The sequence below is a fragment of the Anopheles aquasalis genome, chromosome 3 (assembly GCF_943734665.1).
Source record: "Anopheles aquasalis chromosome 3, idAnoAquaMG_Q_19, whole genome shotgun sequence".
Taxonomy (NCBI): Eukaryota; Metazoa; Arthropoda; class Insecta; order Diptera; family Culicidae; genus Anopheles; species Anopheles aquasalis.
In genome coordinates, this window is record NC_064878.1 from 5,085,776 (window position 1) to 5,105,000 (window position 19,225).

At 50.4% G+C, this 19,225-nt stretch overlaps 2 protein-coding genes across 2 annotated transcripts in view; one reads left to right on the forward strand and one right to left on the reverse strand.

Moving 5' to 3' along the window:
• Positions 1-273: 273 nt before the first annotated feature.
• Positions 274-1,199, reverse strand: LOC126579079 (uncharacterized). The gene is made up of 4 exons (XM_050242342.1): positions 1,085-1,199; positions 813-994; positions 518-666; positions 274-453 (listed from the first exon to the last, which is right to left on the reverse strand). Exons 1-4 carry the CDS (start codon positions 1,105-1,107, stop codon positions 274-276), a joined length of 534 nt encoding a protein of 177 aa, XP_050098299.1. The 5' UTR covers positions 1,108-1,199.
• Positions 1,200-5,192: 3,993 nt separating this feature from the next.
• LOC126578680 (microtubule-associated serine/threonine-protein kinase 2) overlaps positions 5,193-19,225 on the forward strand; it is a 20,517-nt gene continuing 6,484 nt past the window's right edge. The window contains exons 1-3 of the mRNA XM_050241497.1: positions 5,193-6,347; positions 17,350-17,669; positions 17,872-19,225. The exon at positions 17,872-19,225 is cut by the window's right edge and continues 6,484 nt beyond it. Coding sequence (XP_050097454.1) covers positions 18,080-19,225 — 1,146 coding nt within the window. The 5' untranslated portion in view covers positions 5,193-6,347; positions 17,350-17,669; positions 17,872-18,079. The remainder of the gene's footprint in view (positions 6,348-17,349; positions 17,670-17,871) is intronic.

The window sequence follows — 19,225 nt, forward strand, 5'->3', positions numbered from 1 at the left end:
ATATATCAATCAATATTTTTATAATGTAATGAGAAATACATTTTGGGACGAGGTCGTCGATTTAACAGGAACTAGCCTACCACGAGTCCTTTGCTCATCATTCATTAGAAAATATACGCAATTCCATAATTGAAATGTAATTGATACGGGATATAGATGCAATTAAGGATAACGATAAAGAAAGCAAATTCCAGGAAATGTCATGGAATGTCCTACAATCGTCATAAGCAGAATATGCAACATGAATATCGAGGATCAGTCGACTGCATTTGCTCAAACTGGCTCAAACAAAGAGATCTCAGCCAACGGGTACAGGAACAGCAGGACTCTCAATCCGATCATATTGATAACGTCGCCAAGCACATTGAGGTATGGGCTCCAGCTGGCTAGATCCCGGTTCCGTTTCTTTAATATCTTGGTACCGTAGAACGTCACGAATAGCCGACAGATTAGCTGAAAGTGATCAAGAAAAGTGATATAGTTTTCATTTAGGTTGTTTCCTGTTGACGGCACTTACCCCGAGTGTGTTGGTGAAGTAAAACGCGAGCAAAAGCATGATGTTCAAGCGATATGTCTTAAATAGCCATAAGTAGATGAGGTTAATGAGGAGCATGAGAGCATACACCGTCGTGGACTTCCCCGCCATTTTGAGTGCAATCCACCAGCCTGTGTAAAGCAAAGCGAAACCGGAGTTAGGATTGATGTTAAAATTTGTACCACGTCTTTGTTGATCTGTGTAATTTCGCAAATGTTGATGTGCAAAGGTGCAGCAGCATAGATTTCATTTTTCTCACACTCAACTGGTTACAAACCTTTTTTCTTACAGGATGGTATGATCTGACTACTTGGTGTGTTGTCTCCTTCGAGCTGATTGGTTGTTAGTTCGTTGCTCACGTACGTCATGTGGTAGTCATTTACGGTTGTTGAGATTTGATAGAGTATCTCCACATCTTCAAACTTCAGGCTGGCCTCGTACAGTAACAGTCCGGTGAAACTGTGTGGCAGAGAGAGAGTAAAATTGCATTTCAGTATTGAAAATCATGCTGTAGACCGGTGGAAGCTCATTGGAATCTTCTGAAACTACCATTGCGTGAGGAGAGTGGCCATCTCTGATTTCCACTTTGCTTCCTGAAACGATATGCGTGCCGTTTTGCTCTTCAGTATGACGGACAGGCAATATCCAAAAATGCTCAGACAACAGATGATTACAACCCATGCAAAACGGCGTATTCCTGTGAAGAAAAAAATTAGAGAAAATTGTTTTACATTGCCATTTACCAGCTATCCAATGTTATCGTTACTTACCATTGTTTTCAATCAGGTTCTCGATGATGAAGGACAGCGGAGATGTCGAGAGTTCAGACCATATCGTAGCCCACCACTGAGATTTTATAATAACCGGTATGAGCCAAACATAGGGCGGCAGCGAACTAATAATCACTTGCGCAGTTCCTTAAAGAGAAATTATGAAACATGATTAGTAGGAGTGCTTTATAGTGCAGTTAGATCGAAGTGCAATCGATATTCTTGAACTCACCCATCAAGAGAAAACAACAGATCACAGCGTCCTCGGTGACCAACAGCAGATTCACTGTAGAATCGATTGGCTCAGCATTCCAGCCTCGTCGGTTAAAGAAGACGACCGTTCCGATGATGATGATACTAATAAAGTATAGCACAAATCGAGGCGCCCAGTAATCGATGAATTTGGGCTTGGGCTGTTGGTCTGAATTTGATGGAATCGAGTCATTTGGTTGCAATCGTTCCGCCAATGAATTACAGAAATTGCTAATCAGCCCTGCTAACGGAAGCACAAGGATGATCAAGTCTGGGAAGCGCTTGAATACCGCGGAATGCTGCAAATACACAATCGAAAACACACGGTACAAAAGCACAGTCTAAAAGTAATAATCATTCTAAAACATAGAACCGTACACACAGACCATTTAACCCTCAACAGACATCCAATGAAGAGGTTCTAGTGAGTGAAGACTACCAAACAATCAAACCAGTGGTAGTGCAAATCAATAATTCTAGATTAATGCAGTAGGAGTACTTTACAAACGGAAAACAGGCAATGACGTTTGAGTGCGTGCTGAACTATGTGTATATGCAAAACGTTAAAGGTTACCATTTCCCGTGCAAGCCACGTGCCAGAAAGATCATGTTCAATTAGCCATCATACGAACACGCAAGAGGGTGTTTTATGTTGTTGTTAGTAGTCGCAAGCCTAGAATTAGCAATGAGCAATACTAGAAGAGCATGTTTGTCCTATTTCAACCAGCATTTTTCCTCCTGTTCGACCATTTACAGAGCAAGCACACTAGCCAGTATGATGATAATGTTTGTAAATAGGCGTGCATCAGGTAGCGGATAAAGTAATACATTAATTTTGCGGTTATCAAAAATACAATCACGTTACTCATTCCACTAACAATTATAAACGATCCAATCCAAAAACATGGACAACCTACAACTCTACCCGAAAATAAAACGTGTTACTATTACCTGGATGGAATCAAAGAAATTCGTACTCCGCTCTGCGTCGCCGGTCTATGATACATGGAATGGCACGTTTAACAATCTGCCCTCGGTCAACCGAAACGACCTCTTGAGACTTTCATTTGCTCGCATTTTAACCGCATTACTCTTAGCTCGCTTTTCGCACGATCAGGATCAGAATTCGCGTGGCTCTGTGGCCCCTTATCAATGATACGCGCGCACACGCATTCTTCTGCAATCCCTATACGCCAACAGATACCATTTATAGCTGAATGGATTGAAATAACTTTAAATCTCAGATTCCAAAAGTTCAAATCGAAATCACATTGTAGGTAATGGGTTTGAAACCCCGGTCTACCTTTACTAAAGTTCATGATAAGGGAGATTTATGTACTACCACCAGCACCTACCTTAACGAAATCCAGCGCAATAGCCAAGCAGCCGGCGCTCAATGAGCCGAAGATTTCCTTCATCGAATCCAACCATGTTGATCTGTCCACGCAAGTGGTGGTAGAGCTGTTGCTTGCACCGGAAGTGGAATCATCGGCCACGGTAGTGCCACCAGAAACGCAGCTTTCCACATCATTCTTGCTGCCATCGTCGTTTGTTGCGCTGCTTGATTTTTGTTGTTTATCCGTATCGGTGATTTCGTTTTTCTCGTTCTGCGTTTCCCATAACGCTGCTTCGACGTCTACATTATTGCTCGGCTGCTCATCATCCTCCGATTCGTTAGGGCCCCAGGGAATCGCCATCGTCTCGGTGTATAGCTAAGCCAGCAGTTCTGAAGTAGAGTAAGGAAAGTAGGGAAAAGAAAGTGAGAGTGAGCAAGAACTTAACTGAAGAAAAGCAAAAACCTTAAACGCTTGACACCTTTCGATTTCATAATGAGTATGCGCGTATGCGTAATCTGATTTTCACCCAATCACATGCGAGCGACGGACGCACAAATGAGCCTTTGGCCGATACGGCTGGCCAAACGCTGGGAATAATTTTTTTGTTTTCGTAGCAAAACGTGAGTAATATAGCCCAGAGATTGCATCACGATCTGGATCTCTTCGCTGGATCGACAAAAAATCGTTCACTTCATTCATTCACTCTTTTGATAAAATTAAGCACTGGACACAATTTAGCTGGACACGATAAAGCATGACGGCGTTTTTACAACATAACGTGCAGTCATAATTCACTTATAAAAATTATTTGCCAAGTGGTGGTTTATAATTACGGAAAGGGTTAATGTTAACACTGATATCATGCCTTGTGCTATCTTATCATTTAGAACTATAACTACCTCAATATTTTTTCAATCTTGCTTCTTATATTTCGGCAAAGTGGCCAGTTTTTTTGCATTAACCACTCCTTTGTTCTTCTGTGTGGCTGCACTGTTTAGCGGTCACTGGGCTAGACCTCACGATGAGTCACCATGCAGAATCCCGTAACAAATTGAACCGGTTTCTAAGCCACCGCGCTGTCTCTTCTTCGGCGCGCTTTCGCTTAGTGATGACGCAACTGGAACCATGCGTTCCTCTTCAAACACACATCTACCAACAAAGCATCGGCGTCGCGCTCCTCGACGGCTGCAACATATCTGATGCAATGGGCGCTCCTGCTCACGCACGATAGGCGCCCGTACATCTCGTGATCTAATCGGACCATTGGTAGCGCCTCACGTTCTTGCTTAATGCAGGCACCCATACATATTCAACAACCCGCCCTCTTCGGGGATCCCATGCACCAGCGGCGCCGGCCGGCATGGCACAAGTGGTGCGGATTGATTTGGGATCAATCTTGTGCAATTAGTTAACCACCGTGCTATTCCCATATTTACTTACCTTGATCGATAACAATTACAAATTTGGGGATTGGAAGAACAACACACTTCAATCTAAAAATTCTCCGCTCACTAACTCGTTATGCAAATTTGATTTTTTTTTTCGTTCTCTTTGTTCTGTTCCAGACGCGTGCGGATGCTACCGATCAATCGAAGATCATCTCGAATACTGTTGGATCGCCGTGCCGCGCACGAAGATAGACGCTCGGGGAGCCGATTAAGACAACCCCTACCCCGGGGGCGGAATACTAACGCGCTTCGGGAAAAGCTTCTTCCCGCTTTCACTAGAAGCCTCGGTTGGGGATCGCCCAGCATTAGTGATATATGGATGGTGGCTAATTGGGATTAATTAGCCTGAACAAATATTCACGTACTATATTTTTTTTAAATTAAAGTTGCGGTGTTTTACTACAATCATCGCGTTTTAAAATATATTCAGAATGAATTTACTGATTTGTCTTGGAGCTATCGTCCTAAAAGATTGTTGCATTTTGTTGCCAAACTTCCTACACTAAAGCCTTGCAAAAATATACATTCTGTCGTTCAGGTTGCGGAAGAGCATCAGACTCAGTGGAGGCGCCAGTACGTTCGTCGCTTGAATTCCCAATAACCGGCATTGAAATCTTTCTGCGAATTGCATACCTTCAGTATAAACCGACCCGGAGTCGAACTCTTGAAGCCCGCGCAGTTGTAAACGCAGGACTGCTCGAAATTATCGGGAACCCGGATTATTTCGAGCAGTTTGTTTTAGCGGGCCGGGTTCGCTGTTTCACTTGCTCGAAATCTTGCAATGTCGAGCAGCTTTGTCGAGCTGTCAGTTGGTGCTGTCATCGCAACAAAAAAGAGGAAAAAGCAGAAGTAGAAGAAGGAAAGTGGCCAGCACAGTTCGAAAATCGTCCGTGAAATTAGTGGCAACGAGGGGAAACGGGAGCCCCGGATTGGGCCGTGCGATAAGTGTGAGCTTTGCCTGCGACACCGACGACAGTAGTGGCCAAGTTCCAGTGCGTAGGTCCGCGGAGCACACCCCCCTTCATCCGTCTTTTAAAGGCCAGCAAAAATCGATCCTCGGCGATGGTGGAATCGCGAAAAGATGAAGGCAAAAAAGTGGCTGGCGACCAGCAAGACCAACAACCGAACCAGCGGACAGTGATTCGATTCGCCTCCGTCCGCTGATCTGTGCGTCCGTGCGTGGCGTGTGTCTGTTTTGGAGAAAATCAATTCCATCGATAAGAAAGCAGAACCACCCCCCGCGTGAGCAGAGGACATCCTGGAACTGGTCGGCAGGAGCAGAAGCAGGAGCAACGGTTTGAAGAATAATGCCATTTCGCGTTCGTCCGGGAGACGGGTTTGGAAGTTCCCGGTTTCCCCCGAAAAGAGCGACCGCCGCGTAACGAGTTGCGTGTAGGTTTGTGCCGTGTCCGTGTGTCTGTGCGTGCGTGCGTGCGTCCGTGTGTAGTGCACGTAAGTGTGCCCGTTGGTGGAAGCGAAAATTGAAAATTATTGTCGGTCGATTCCAGCGGAATCGCAACTCCGAGCAAAATCCGATCAAAAACCAACCAACCGAGGAGCCGACGCCGAGATGATGATGATGATGATGATGATGGGCAGTTTAGGTGTCTTCTTTCGACAGCAGCTTACCGGTTTGGTGGCCGTGGCCATCAACAGCCAGCCCGACGAGGAGCGATGTTAAAGGTGCAGCCGCCGCAGCTGCAGCAATTTGGCCAGGGTGCATGCGTGAACGCACCGAGTCTTGTCCGTCGGTGCATTTGTGTACATCGCGGCCTACGAAGGATCGCCCCTTCGCCTACTATGCGTTTTTAGTGAAAAGTGTCTGTGTGTGGAGAAGCGCCCAGAACAGTCACGCGTTCGCGGTGTACGAGTGTGTTGGTGCGATTGCGCCTGCCGCCAGGATAACAAGGATGTTGTGCTGCTGGTGTGCGAGCGAGTGTACATCGGAAGGGTGTGGTAGTAGTATCCTGTAAACATCCCAGCTCAGCGCAAACGAGTAGATGAGGTAAGCCCCCCACCAGAGGGAGAGAGAGAGACCATTTCCTCTCCGAGAGATGGAAAATTTGTTGTGTTTACTATTTTCACCTGACCTCGACTCCTGCTGACTCCTGGAACCATTTCCACCACCCAATAGGCGTTCGCCTAACACTCTCTCTCCCGTTCTCCGTCGTAGCTCTTCTTGAAGCTTGGCTCATAGCCTTCAAAGGTAGCCTTGCAGCTGTTGCGTAAAACAAGGATTTTCCTTTGAAAACCAAATATGAGTCCGAGGTAAAAGGATCGATCGCGCCTGCTATGACCTGCTCTCCAAGGCATTGGCCCATCGCTTTCCATTATGGATCGGACCAAGCAGGCCAAGCGGACCAAATGGGATGGGAAAACGGAACGAAAACTAATAAACGAGTGAACATGCTCAATCGCCCCGGGCGGCGGGTGTGCCCACCACGTCACCGTCATCCGACCGTCGCCAAAAAGGGGAAGTCCGGTATCCACTATTCATAAGCAACAGCCGGCCCCCGGGGCCCCCCGACCATACACTTCCCTCCGTGGATGCCCTTCCCTTAACCTACCGAAAACGCAAATCCGCCGACATGCTGCTCATGCTGCCCATGTTGCTGGAGGCCAAATCAGCGACACCCTTGGCATGCGTACGGATTCACGTGTCTTCCGAAAGGGGGGGAAGGGGGGCCTTAAACGACGAAACGGCCGCACACAACGCCGTGGTCGCGTAGAAGGGAAACGAAAAATCCCCTTGGCCACTGATGGTCAGTCGATGATGAGTGGATGGCGAATGGCACAATGTGTCCGGGGCCGCACCGCGTACCTTCTAATGAATCAGTAACTGGCTCCAATCGGTTTCGAGCCGACCACGGGCCGAGGCACGATGGGCTGGAGCGGTGGTCGCGTGGTCATAATTTGTCCGCACAAACCCGTGGCGCTATACACTTCCTGGGTGGCAAGAGAATGGGGTGGCTCTTGGTTGATTTGCGTACGCCAGGCGTCGTTTGTTCGGCATGCGAGCCTTCCTCGAGTCCTGCAATCTGTTCATTGAACCACACACTGTGGCACCACTGCGTCAATCGATAGTCTAAGGGTGCTCCAAGAGCTTCTCGGGGGGTAATTAAATTAACAAACGAAAGCGTACGCACCCTTGCCTTGTACTCGACCAGGGCACGGCACGCACGCGCTTCTGTGTTTAATCGGGCGCTGTCACCTCACGGATCGAAGCGAGTCCTTATCGCACGCGAAGGAGCGGCAATAAAGTGGAAGCCATAATTGCACTGGGAACACAAGCCACAAGATAGTGCGAGAGAGAGAGTGATTAGCGTTTTCAGGTTGGAGAAGGTAATCGATAACCACGACACAATGTTGGACACAATCAATTAAGGGGGAGGGCTGGTGTTCCTTGAAGTTTCCTGGCTACTCGGCTTGGAGGTCAGTAATTGGCAGCTATCCCCGTAAGAAGATGGATCTAAACATTCGAAACAGTGTGGTTTTCTCGGACTTGATGAGAGTAAGGTGAGATTTCCAAGGTTTTGTGCTCTTGCCCCTTGTTGAATTACTGGTGAGTCGTACAGAAAATCTGGTGATGCATTTGAGTCACACTTTAAAAGAAAAAAGAGCTTAAGAGCTTAACAAAAGTCCCATGATGATACATTTGCTACAAAGCAAAGCCAGGAACGCAGATCATAATCGCTGCATTCCCTTGCAAATAAATTGCCAAAAGTCTTCTAAAATGGCCACAACTTATCGCAAAGACCTCATAGAAGGACACTTTTTGGTTTAGCAGTCGACATCGTTTCGGTTTCCTCAACCTTTGTCCAAGAATCTGAAGATCAATTCCCATCGGATACTTTTTGCCAACATATTAACCATCAGAATCCCATTGTGCAGACGCGCTGCACGCACCCCTACCTGAACACCGCGATGGTGCCGAGGGGCCTGTCTGACTGCTAAGGCGGCCACAGCACCTTTTGCCGTTGCTGCTGGCTGAAGAAGCAACAAAAGAGAGGAGGGCCAGCAAATGGCGAAAGGAAAAACAATTCGCAAGAAGAACTCTCCCGTCTACTTTCGACTCTCCGCGTGATCCTCGTCAGCGGCAGCAGCATCATCGCACGATCATCGCCATCGGTCCCAGACCGCGTCATCATTATCATCATGCGAGAGAAAGAAAAACAAAGTCCTCGGCGGCGGCTGGTGGGGTAGGTGGGGTACATACACGCAACGCGCGATTGTTGCCTCCATTCGTCGCTATCGCTCCTTCGCTTCGCGGCCAGCGACCACCACCCGTTCGGTATCTCGTTGTAACCATACGCCGAGACACCATTTTCACTCCGGTTTTCTTCCTTTCAGTTTGTGGCCGACAACCGAGGTTTATTATCTGTTTATTTTGCACGATCGCCTCGCTTGCCAGTCTGCCGATCCCGGCATCCGAGATGGACATACACTTTCGCGGAAGAGAAAAAGAGCGTGAGAGAGAGAGAGAGAGAGAGAGAGAGAGAGAGAGAGAGAGAGAGAGAAGGAAGAGGAATCTGAATCATCGGACGGCAATAATAGGAGCACATCCCGGAGCAATTGAAAAGGAATGATCATAAAACGAAATTGGCAAGGGGAGGGTGTCCTGGTCGCCAAGGGGTGCGCCGGCATCAACTGTGAACTGAAGGGGGCCCAAAACTGAAATCTCTCAAAACACCACCATGACCGTGTGGAGACCATAAACGATTGGAAGTCTTACGACGAATGATGCGCTGCAGTTCGGTCCAAGTATGGTCCCGTAGAACGTCGTCGCAATGGCGCGAAGCGATCGCGGTTCTTCTATCGAAGAGGAGCACCCCATGGCTGCTCGATGACGCACAAGATGAGGGAGCGCACGCTGATTGAATCCAAAGCAGCCAATCACAGCCGCAGCTAACGATCCATCGGTGGCTGATGAATCGATCAAATTCGGGCCAACCTGTGACGACACAAGGCGGCATTCCGTCCGGGAGTTTTTTTGCCGGACAGCTGCTTGTTCCTGGCCCCCCGGGGCGAGAAGAAGGACAACAGAGGTAGAGCCGCCGGTACGCGATGTGTCACGGGGCGCGTCGGTGAGTCAGAGCCACGTTTCCAATGACCTTGCCACGAGAGCGCACCTCCACCATCCTCCGAGGCACGACCGAGAGGGCCGGCTCATGACTAGATATGGGCAAAACCCCGCTGGGTGTCTCCGTGGTGTGTCTCGTGCCATCGTGCCAGTTCCGTGGTGTCGATACACACCCAGACACAGACACAGACACAGACACTGTGGGCCAGCGTAATTTACTGCTTTCCTGCTGCTGTACCTCGCTCTAAGGTACAGAGAGCGAGAGAGACACACGCCATGGGCACAAAAAAGGGGTGGTGGTGGACGATTGCCATATAGGCGCCCCCCCCCCCCCCCCCCCCGGGGGTGGTGCTGTTGCGGCAATCAACACAGGTAGAGTACCCGCGGAGGTAGTTGCGCTGTATGACGCGCCTAGACGACGCAGCGCTGGGAGTGAGCTGCGTGCTTTGGTCGTCGTCGAAGCGGGGTTGGTTTTGAATAATCAAACTCTACCTCCGCCACCGCCCACCTCCAGACGCGATTGTCGCGGTTGACCGCAATCGCGCGCCCGCGTTGTGCCACCGCGAGAACTACCGCGCGCGCCTTCGACGACCAGAGAAGTCGACGATCGCACTGTGCAGCGCTCTATCGCCACCACGGTGCTGCCAAAGGCCGCAAAAAAAATGAAAGTAGATCAGCCTAGGTGCCTGCGGCTAACGCAAAACCACTCCGATCGCGCTGTCAAAGGCCGATCGCGATCATGACAACGGCAACGGCGATGATGATGATGATGGTGATGGTGATGATGAAAGGGCATCGCGGCAAAGGTTCCGAACGAATCGCTGAGCTTTCGTAAAGTCTAATCTTGAACCGCAGCGTCTGCGAATCGAATGTTGATCGATGGTGATCGTTTATGCTAGTTGATCGAACGATGCGAAGCAGATGGTGCAACTTGGCAAAGGATTTGCTTTAGTGCATTAGTTTTGAGTGTGGTATTCTTCCCCGACTCGTCCTATCTAGCGATCACGCTCACAATGCCTTTCACTTTCATCCATGGCCATGCCGTGATCACAAACTCGCGATCACGCTGCTGTTTTGTTCTATGGCTCGCACATAAAGATGGCTTTTAGCTGAAAATAGTGGAAGAGTGGGAAGAGGGGGAGTGAAACGAAGAGGGGGAGTGGGAAGAATGTCCGTACACCTTGACGGCCGTGTCCTCTGCTCGCTCGCTAAAACCGCGAATCTGAAACCACATGCCTTGCGCATCGCGGCATCAACACCGGTGGCCCTTGAATTGGGCTAACCTTGGATTAACGGTCATCATCATCATCAGCACCATCATCTCGTCGCCTCGTGTCACCTCGTGTTGTTCGCGTCGCGTCAAGTAATTAGAGATTATTTTTGTCATCCTCGCCCCTCGCAGTGTCCATCCTCTCGACGATCTATCGTCGCCATGAATGTCGGATGAAGTCACGCCTTTCGGCATCTGGGGTTCGCGATCAGAAAATAAATTCAACAGATCAGACCTGCCGCTGTAGCACGCTCACGGTTCGTGCTCGAACGCCCAAGTGTCACGATTTGCGATCGACTGCCACCGCTGCCACTACGCGAAGCTACTGAAGGTGACAATTTATTGTCGGATTTATGAAAACACTTGACGATCAAATGCTGACGTCCGTGTCCGCGTCCACCTGTTTGAAGCGGATGCAGCCAGCAGCAGCAAGCTGGCTAGAAACAACAACGCCACACCGGAACCTTCAGAAGAGTGTGTTGCAAAGAGATCGCGTTGCAGCTATGATCGAGGATACTGTCGAAGGAGATGACCCCGTGACGACGGCGGTGCACGGCGTAGAACGTGTTCTAATTTGTCGCCTGACAACTGATCTTGCACTGCCTGTCTGTCTCAGTGTCCTTAATATGTCCTGTCATCGAACTAAAGCTACTTGATGTCACATTCGTTAAATTGTTTGTCGCTTGTTAATTGCAAAACGCCTAAGAACGAGCGGCGATCAGCTGTGAAGGAGGCACGTTTATGGCCATCGAATAACCATCAAGCACAGGAGCGCGTGGCTTCCAATTTGTCTGCATCGTTTCGTCGACGAGCACGGCAAACCAATTTGCACCACCGGCAGTCACCTCTTCCGGAGCGAAGGGAGAGGGAAAGAGGGCGTGAGTGAGTGGTAGTAATGAACCCCAAATGATGTATTTTTATCATTCGACAGCACGAGAGGACAAGTCACACGATTCGTCGTCGTGGCGGCATCGGGCATAGGAAATAAGAAGAGTGGACAGAGGATTTGTAGGAGCGCGTCTCTGACTCTGCGCGATCTCCTTTTGTGTGTAAACAACCGCGTCCACTCACGAAAACAGCTTAATTAACACAAATCACCGTTCCGTCTCGGCTCATCTGCTGATTTGGCAGTCGTCGCATCCGTGAAGCGCGTATCCATCTGCTGCTGCTGCTGCTGCTGCTGCTACTGCTGATGCTGCTGCTGCTGCTGTTGCTTCGTCTGCAAAAGTCACAGCGACTTTGACGCGATCGCGTTTCTGTCGTTTTCCGCTAAATATGGACTCGTGTCAAAACATGCCCTTGATTAATCGGCCACTTTGCGCGCGCGCCCCGCCTGCTGCACTCTGGGTCACTCAGAAGGCAAGTTGCGTGCCAACAGAAACTAAAAATACCAACCCCCGTGCAGTCTCCCGGTGTTCTACGTGCCTTCTACAGACACGCTGCCGCCTGTGTGCCAGAGCGTCGACCATAATCGGTTCGTTTGTTGCCATTTTCGAAAACAAAAAAAAAGCAACCGAATTCAAATTCGGGGCCACACAAAGTTAATAGTTTGCATCGTGGCGGATTTGGTCCACTGCCTTTAAAAGCATAGCAATGGCCGCCGGTGGACTAGCGTGGATGGAAGATCCTAAATGTTTACAAAGCTGTGCTGTGTCCACCTCTGCGCCCAGCGGCCGCAGAGGCTTGGCAACACCGCGCCCGTTGCTTTTTGGGTGGATTTGGTGTGGATGACGCGATGTTGGCGCGATCGCGAGAATAAGCGCGGGAATGTTTGCTTTGGCATTGACCATTCGGTCACACCTCCTCTCTCCCTCCGCGGTCGCTACCGGGGAATGCACTAAACCCACGGCCACGAGGGATGATGATTCACTTCCGCCGTTGCTGCGATGTTGCTAGAGCGTAGCCCGGAGAACGAGCCGAGGACTGATCAGTGGATTAGATCGGTATGGGATGCGAGGAATGTGAACGAGAGAACACCACATGGGAGCGTGCTCGAATGGTTTGTTGTTGTTATGTGCTCCGGTGTCTCACTTGCCGGTGAAATGTTGGTTCTTGTCTATTCGCTCGAAGAGAAGCGAGGAAGGTGTGAACTGGTGAGCGAAGAAAAGAAGGTGATGGGCACAGAAGTTGACAAACAAACAATCCCGGTGTCTAGAGGTAGAGTACTAACCATTCCGCGCACGTCGACTCCTATCGGCGACACGATCTTCACTTGGTGATCGTATTTTTAGCTTGCTTCCGAATTGCGATCGAACTGAGCTGAAGTGAGGGACGCCGCCACGCACGCAGCTAGTGACGCGGTGGCTGTTTAGTTTTCCTCTCGGTTCCCCGGCTTCCCCATCTGATCGTGTTGTTGGAATAAAATTCTTGCCAACGGAACTGCTACACACTACCGCGCCGCGAAGGTCCACCGAAGATCACCTTCGGTTGTCCATGACCTTACGGAATATTTTGAGACGAGAAGAGTTCTCTCGTCGCTCATTGGCCCGTGGCATTCCGTTTCCTGTTCAGTTAGTGGGTTTCGGGGGGTTTTCGGACGGACTTTATCCCCAATTTTGCGATCTTTTAGAGCAGCACGTCCGGTAAATGCTCCAATTGACTCACAGCAGCAGCAGCAGCAGCATCATTATCAATTTGACACAACGAATGAAAGCGGACATCGCGTGGTAGCGATCAAGGCGCGCATGTCGCTTGTCGCTCAATGAGATATTTCCGGCCAGCAGCAGCAGCAGCAGCGTACGTGTTGTGTGTCTCGATCGCGCACACTGCACCCTCTGATAGTTGCGATAACAGTGGTTGGAACTCCACTGAGGCAGTCACCATACATGCCACGTGTATCATGCACAAGTTCCAAGCGTGTAGAGTTGACTTCTACCAAAAGGTGTTCCAACAAAGGACATTGTTCGAGAACTGTTGCTTCAGAATGGGCATTTTGACACACACGCTTTTGGAGTAAAGCGGTAGGGGTGCCTCAGGGGGTCACCGAATTGGGTCACCGATTGGATCGCGTTTCTGGTGGTCGTTCGCACGACACCGACCTCTAGCGCTGTAACCGCGCGATTATGGCACGCACGCAAGAAGAGTGGCTTCGTGTCGGCCACCGTCGGCCGGTGTGCGTAATTATTCAAGAGCCGGTCGGAGCCGGTCAAACACTCGACAACTTGGTTGCAACCTTGCCCAAACCATGAAGTCACGTCTATCGTGCGCTCTCGGTCTCCGCGACGGGGAGGAGGAAGTGTTTCGATTGCTTTATTGCTGGAGGTTTTTTTCTTTCTTCTTTTTCTTGCTTTTCGGTGGTATCGGCGGCCGTGGAGGTTTACTCATTTGTTTGTGTATCTGCGGACAGCAGATACTGGCATGCTGTTGCAACGGCGTGTTGTGCCGTGAACACGTTCTTACCCCTTACCCCTCGAGGCGCCACACTCGAGACCCAAGATGTCTCTATTGTCTTGTCGTCGTCGCGCTTGTCTCAGCTACCTGGCGGAGAGAAGGCAAATCGCCGCGATACCTGTGTTTCGCTTTGAGATAAATATAGAGCCAGCAGCTAAAACCGAGCTAATCCACCTGAGTTGAGGTGCGATCGGCCACATTGAGACCTTAAAACCCGGTAGCACAATTCCATCGACGCGCGCTCGCGCACTGATCATGTCCCTGAACCTATAGCGAGCGCGCGTGCGATCGCTCGAACGTATTTAAATGTCGGCTTCGGCGCACACAAGGACACGCACGGGTTTGCACTCTCTGCCGACACCTGAAACTGGACAGAGTCTCGTGGTCGTGGGTACCAACTTCCGAATCGAGCGCCTCTCCTCTCGAAGGCCGGATCATCTGCGTCGGAGGGGGCTTTCAATTTTAAGATTTTGCGGGCTTTAATGTATTAATTATCGTCGGTTCGCTGGATTGCAGACCCCATCCACAGAGTAGTACCCCTGTAGGCTTATCTCCAGTAAAACATGAACCAAACACTCGCAGCAGGTGCCTCTCGGGGTTAGTGGGATGGTGATCATCAAGAGTGTTGGTATCGTGATCGTAGCCATATGCAACCTTGCATTCAGTGTCTGGGTGGACTACACTGCTGCTGCACCCTCATGGTCAGTGGAAGCAGGAAGGAACGACCGCTTCGTGGGCTTCACGCACCTTCGATCACTTCCTTCATCATCGTACCAGCCGCCAGTCGCCCCCTATTCGAGAGAGTGGTTTTTGAAGGGGGTGAAATCGGCGTAGGGGGAGTGAGTAGTGAGAGTGTGCGTCGACGCGAAAGACACTCTCATCAAACCATTTCCAAGCAATTAAGCTCCGGATACTGTGGCGTGTGTTTCACACGCCAGGCAGGAGAGAGAGAGATAGGAACCGTTGGTCTGGCCGGCCGGGTGCAACCGATCGCAAGCACACCGCACGCACGCACATGATGTGAGCTGATTTGAAAAGGGAAAACTTTTCGAAATGATGCCGCACCACACGCGGTTGGCGATCGCTTGAGTTCGATTGCTAGCTCTTCTCTTTCTAGTAATTAATTTATATCACCGGGGCGATCGTCAAGAGGTGCTTGGCGCGCGCGTTTTGTTGCACGTGGTCACCGCAATTGAGATGTTTCTCGGTGGCCACTGCTCGACATTAAAAATTGGGAAATCTACCGGTGCGGAGAAGTGAAATGATATCGCACACCTCCCCATGGTGTGCCGTAACAGGCCGGCCAGACAGTCGCTAGCCTCGTGATAGCGTGCGTTGCGGTCGCGTGGCATACATTCGGAGCGGTCCGGTGCGGTGCGGTGGTTGCTCCTTATCAGCTGCACAAAGAGATTACTTCTTATCACGGCGTGGAGCGGGGCGTATGCACTGTTTGTCTCCTCTTCTTTTGCTGAGTTTGTTTACAGTACTCCACCAAGATAGGTCCCTTCTTGGTCATAGAACGCTCCACTACGGACCGGACCATGTGATGTTGGTTTTAAAAATAAATTCTCTCGTGGAACAGATCAATATGCTGCGAATGTAAACAACGCACCGATGTCCAGATGAATCTGCGATGAGTCGACGGTCAGTCGGCACCACCGAAGGACGGCCGCGACCGCGGACGGACTTTCGATCTCGCTGGCTTGCTGGCCAGCTGGTGCTGCACGACTCAACTGACCGCAACGGAAGTGTTCGTTTTGAAAGTTAAAATCTTTTATTGTTCACTCTACTCCATTGCTGGCGGATGGCCACCGGCCACCAGACGCGCGGTGCTCGAGCATGAAACACGCGATTCGTGAACAAGGCGGAAGCGGAGCGGAGCATAGCCGGCGAGTACATTGTTGCGATCTTCTATTGAGTTGTGTGATGGAATTGAAGTTTATAAATTAATGAGAAAGAAAAAAAACTAAGTAAACCATGAGAAACATGTACACGGCCATCATGGTACATAAATTTTTGAAATGGTAAAAATCGGCAAACAGGAAAAGGTTCTGCTAGTAGCAACACGACACGGTCGCTTTTCAATGACCATACATCTTTCAGAATTAATTAATATGTTTTGAAATTGATGGTGACGGCCATTAATATCCATTAGGCGCGGGCTGCGTTAAAGCAAAGACGCGAGTCACAGTGCTCGCGAGCCAGACCAACCGGAACCATGAACACACCCGATGTGTAACGCATTCGTCATCGTCTTCCCATAGAAAGTTGGAAACGACAACAGACGGACGAACACATGTGTGATCTCAACGACTCTCGAGTATCACTGCCAGATCACAGCTGATCGACACACACAGATGATCGGATCGGAGTGAGCGCATCACGTGTGTTTACTGATGATCATCATATGGGCCACCGGATGGTGGAAGCTGTCGAAATCGCGTGCGATGAAACATAACAAATTTGAGTTGGAAAGTGAGTCAGAACGGACGGGCAAGGGGAGTTTGCTGATCGATCGCAGCATCGCTGTATTACGTCGTGCATATTTCCAAACAAATCAGTTGTTGGAATCGTTCAGGGTTACGGAAAAGATGAGTCTGTGGGTCCTGTGGATTATTTATCATCCTTCCCGCGTCGAGCTTCATTCGTTGCCGAACGTTTGATCGTGATCTTTGTGCCACTGTGCTCATCAAACATTTTCGGTTTTACTTGAGAACGAACGGGTTTCACCTTCACCTTTTGGCCAATCATCCTCAGAGCACCCTAGCCAAAGTTACCTTTCTATCGTGCTGCGTTTGTCTTTAACCGGCTGATGAGCAGTTGAAATAGAATAGTCAAATGAGAGGCAAATGATCTTCAAAAATCCAATGTGGAACACAGAATCTCACTGTTTCAATGTAGTCCGCGAGTGCGTGGCCTTCACCAATAACGAACCATAAAACATCGTACCATCATCTTCGCGAGTCAAAGCGATAAAGGGAGCGCGCGCTAGCTCTAGCACAGCAGGCAGGCAAGCCAGCATCACTATGGAAACACAGTCGGTGTGAGACGACGGTTCGTGGTGGATGGGTTGGTTAAGTTCACACTGCCTTTACCGACGGTCGATTACGACCGTTTGCTGACGGCGCGTTTGTGTCGCTGACGGCTATCTAATCCAAGGTGCTCGGCTTATCGCTTGGCCCCATCCGACTTCGATCCTAATGAACGTTTATTGCCACTTTTACCGGATTTTACTAACGATTTTCTGTTTTCTTTCTCTTCCCACAGCCAAGATGAGCAGCAGCAGTAGGCGACAGTTGTCAAGTGAAGTTTGTCGGTGCTTCGGACAGCTTCTCATCACCGTGGGGGAAGCACGTTACTGAGCATCACCTTTACTCCACACATTCGAAGACACGGGTAGAAGAAGGACAGCGAAGACGTGTTTCGGTACTCGACCCTGTGTGGAACCACCGATAACAGGTGCGGAGTCTAGCTGTCCGTCTCGGAGGGAGGAAATTTACCATCAATCGCAGCAACCAACCATCCGCGGCACGTTCAAACGAGCGCGATCCCGATCGACGGGGCACCATGGTGTTATCTTAGAACAGGTTAGTGTGTCCCTTTGATGCCCTTAGGCGGTGACCTTTCGGGGGCGGTTCAAGGCCCGTCCAAAGCACACCTTTGTGCTGATCGTTATCGGCCTTCCACCCTCCCAAAAGCACCCGTTGTCAAAACCACTCACACCCACACCGGATCCTCCCACTGATAATCGTCCGTTTTCTTTTTCTTTTTTCTCCTGCGTCCACCCAGTATTGACTGATAACACGCCCCGGAACTGCAGCCGGCCGGTTGGTAGACAGTGAAGCGAAGCGGGAGAAAAGAAAGTCTAGAAGACATCGACCTCCCCCCGTGGTGTAATCAGTGGAAGAGGTAGTCCGTAGACTGTGCTTTTTGGTTCGATTTTGTGATCGTTGTCCTTCAGCCGTCCCGTCGCACCAACACGTCTCGGCACGTCACGATGAGTCAAAAGACGTCAGGAGAGACAGCCGCAGTAGGTGGTGGCGTAGGAGGAGTTCGAAGTAAGTCAGGTACAATGAAGGCGACCGCGACAACGACGACGACAAGTACGACGGCCACGACTTCGCCCACCGCCAGTCAGAAACCGTCCATCGAAGCATCGACAACAGGAGGTGCAGTGACAGTACCAGCAGCAGCAGCAGCAGCATCGAATGCTGCAACAGGCAGTGGTCAATCAGTGATTAACAGTGCAGATGGCGTACGTCCGAAGGGATCGCTCTCCTCGGTTCGTGCGCTTAACTTTGACGATCCGGAGCTCGCAGTGGCCACACTTCCCGGTGGACGTAAAACAGGTGCTCCGAAGTTACACTCCAGCACCACTGCAGTAGTGTCGGCCTCGAAACCACCCCAATCCGCTCCAAAGCACCATCCGGTGGAAGAGTTAAAGATGGCCCCGCAAACGTCGCTTCCGGCGGCGCTTCCCCGGCCCGCTAGTCCCAGCAAGTGCAGCGCATCGAAGAAGAACGTGCCGCACCAGAGTTCGCTGAAGCACGAGACACAGCGCGACAGTGGACTGAGCGTTGGTGCGAAACCGACACTTTTGAAGTCATCCTCTGTACCGGCACCACCGAGTCCGAACGGCGGTGCCGGGAAACATACACAACACCCGGCGGCACCATCGGTGTACCCGCAGCCACTGGGCGTTAGTCTGATAGCACCTGTGATAACGACGGCCGCCGCTTCACCGACGGCATGCTCTCCAGCAACATCGCTGACCGGTTCGTCGCTGGCGTCGACCGTCGTGATGCGCACTTCGTCCGGTTCCAGTCTGCACAAGTCTGCCTCGTACCGGAAGTCGTCCTACAAGCCGCAACACTCGCATTCGCTGCGCTACTCGGGCAGTGGCAGCGATATCTCGAATCTGGTGCGCGTCCGCAACTCCACACTCGGCAACTCGGCCCCAACACTGTCACTGAGCGCGAAGGATAATGGTGGGTTCGGGTTGCTGTCCGGTACCGGTGGTGGCAGCTTTTTCGCTGGCCAGAAACGACCGAATTCATCGTCTTCTGCTGCTGCGGCTGCGCGCAGTGCAGCCGTCGCACGCCATCGACTTAGTTTTGTGGCGAACATCTCGCCCCGGTCACAC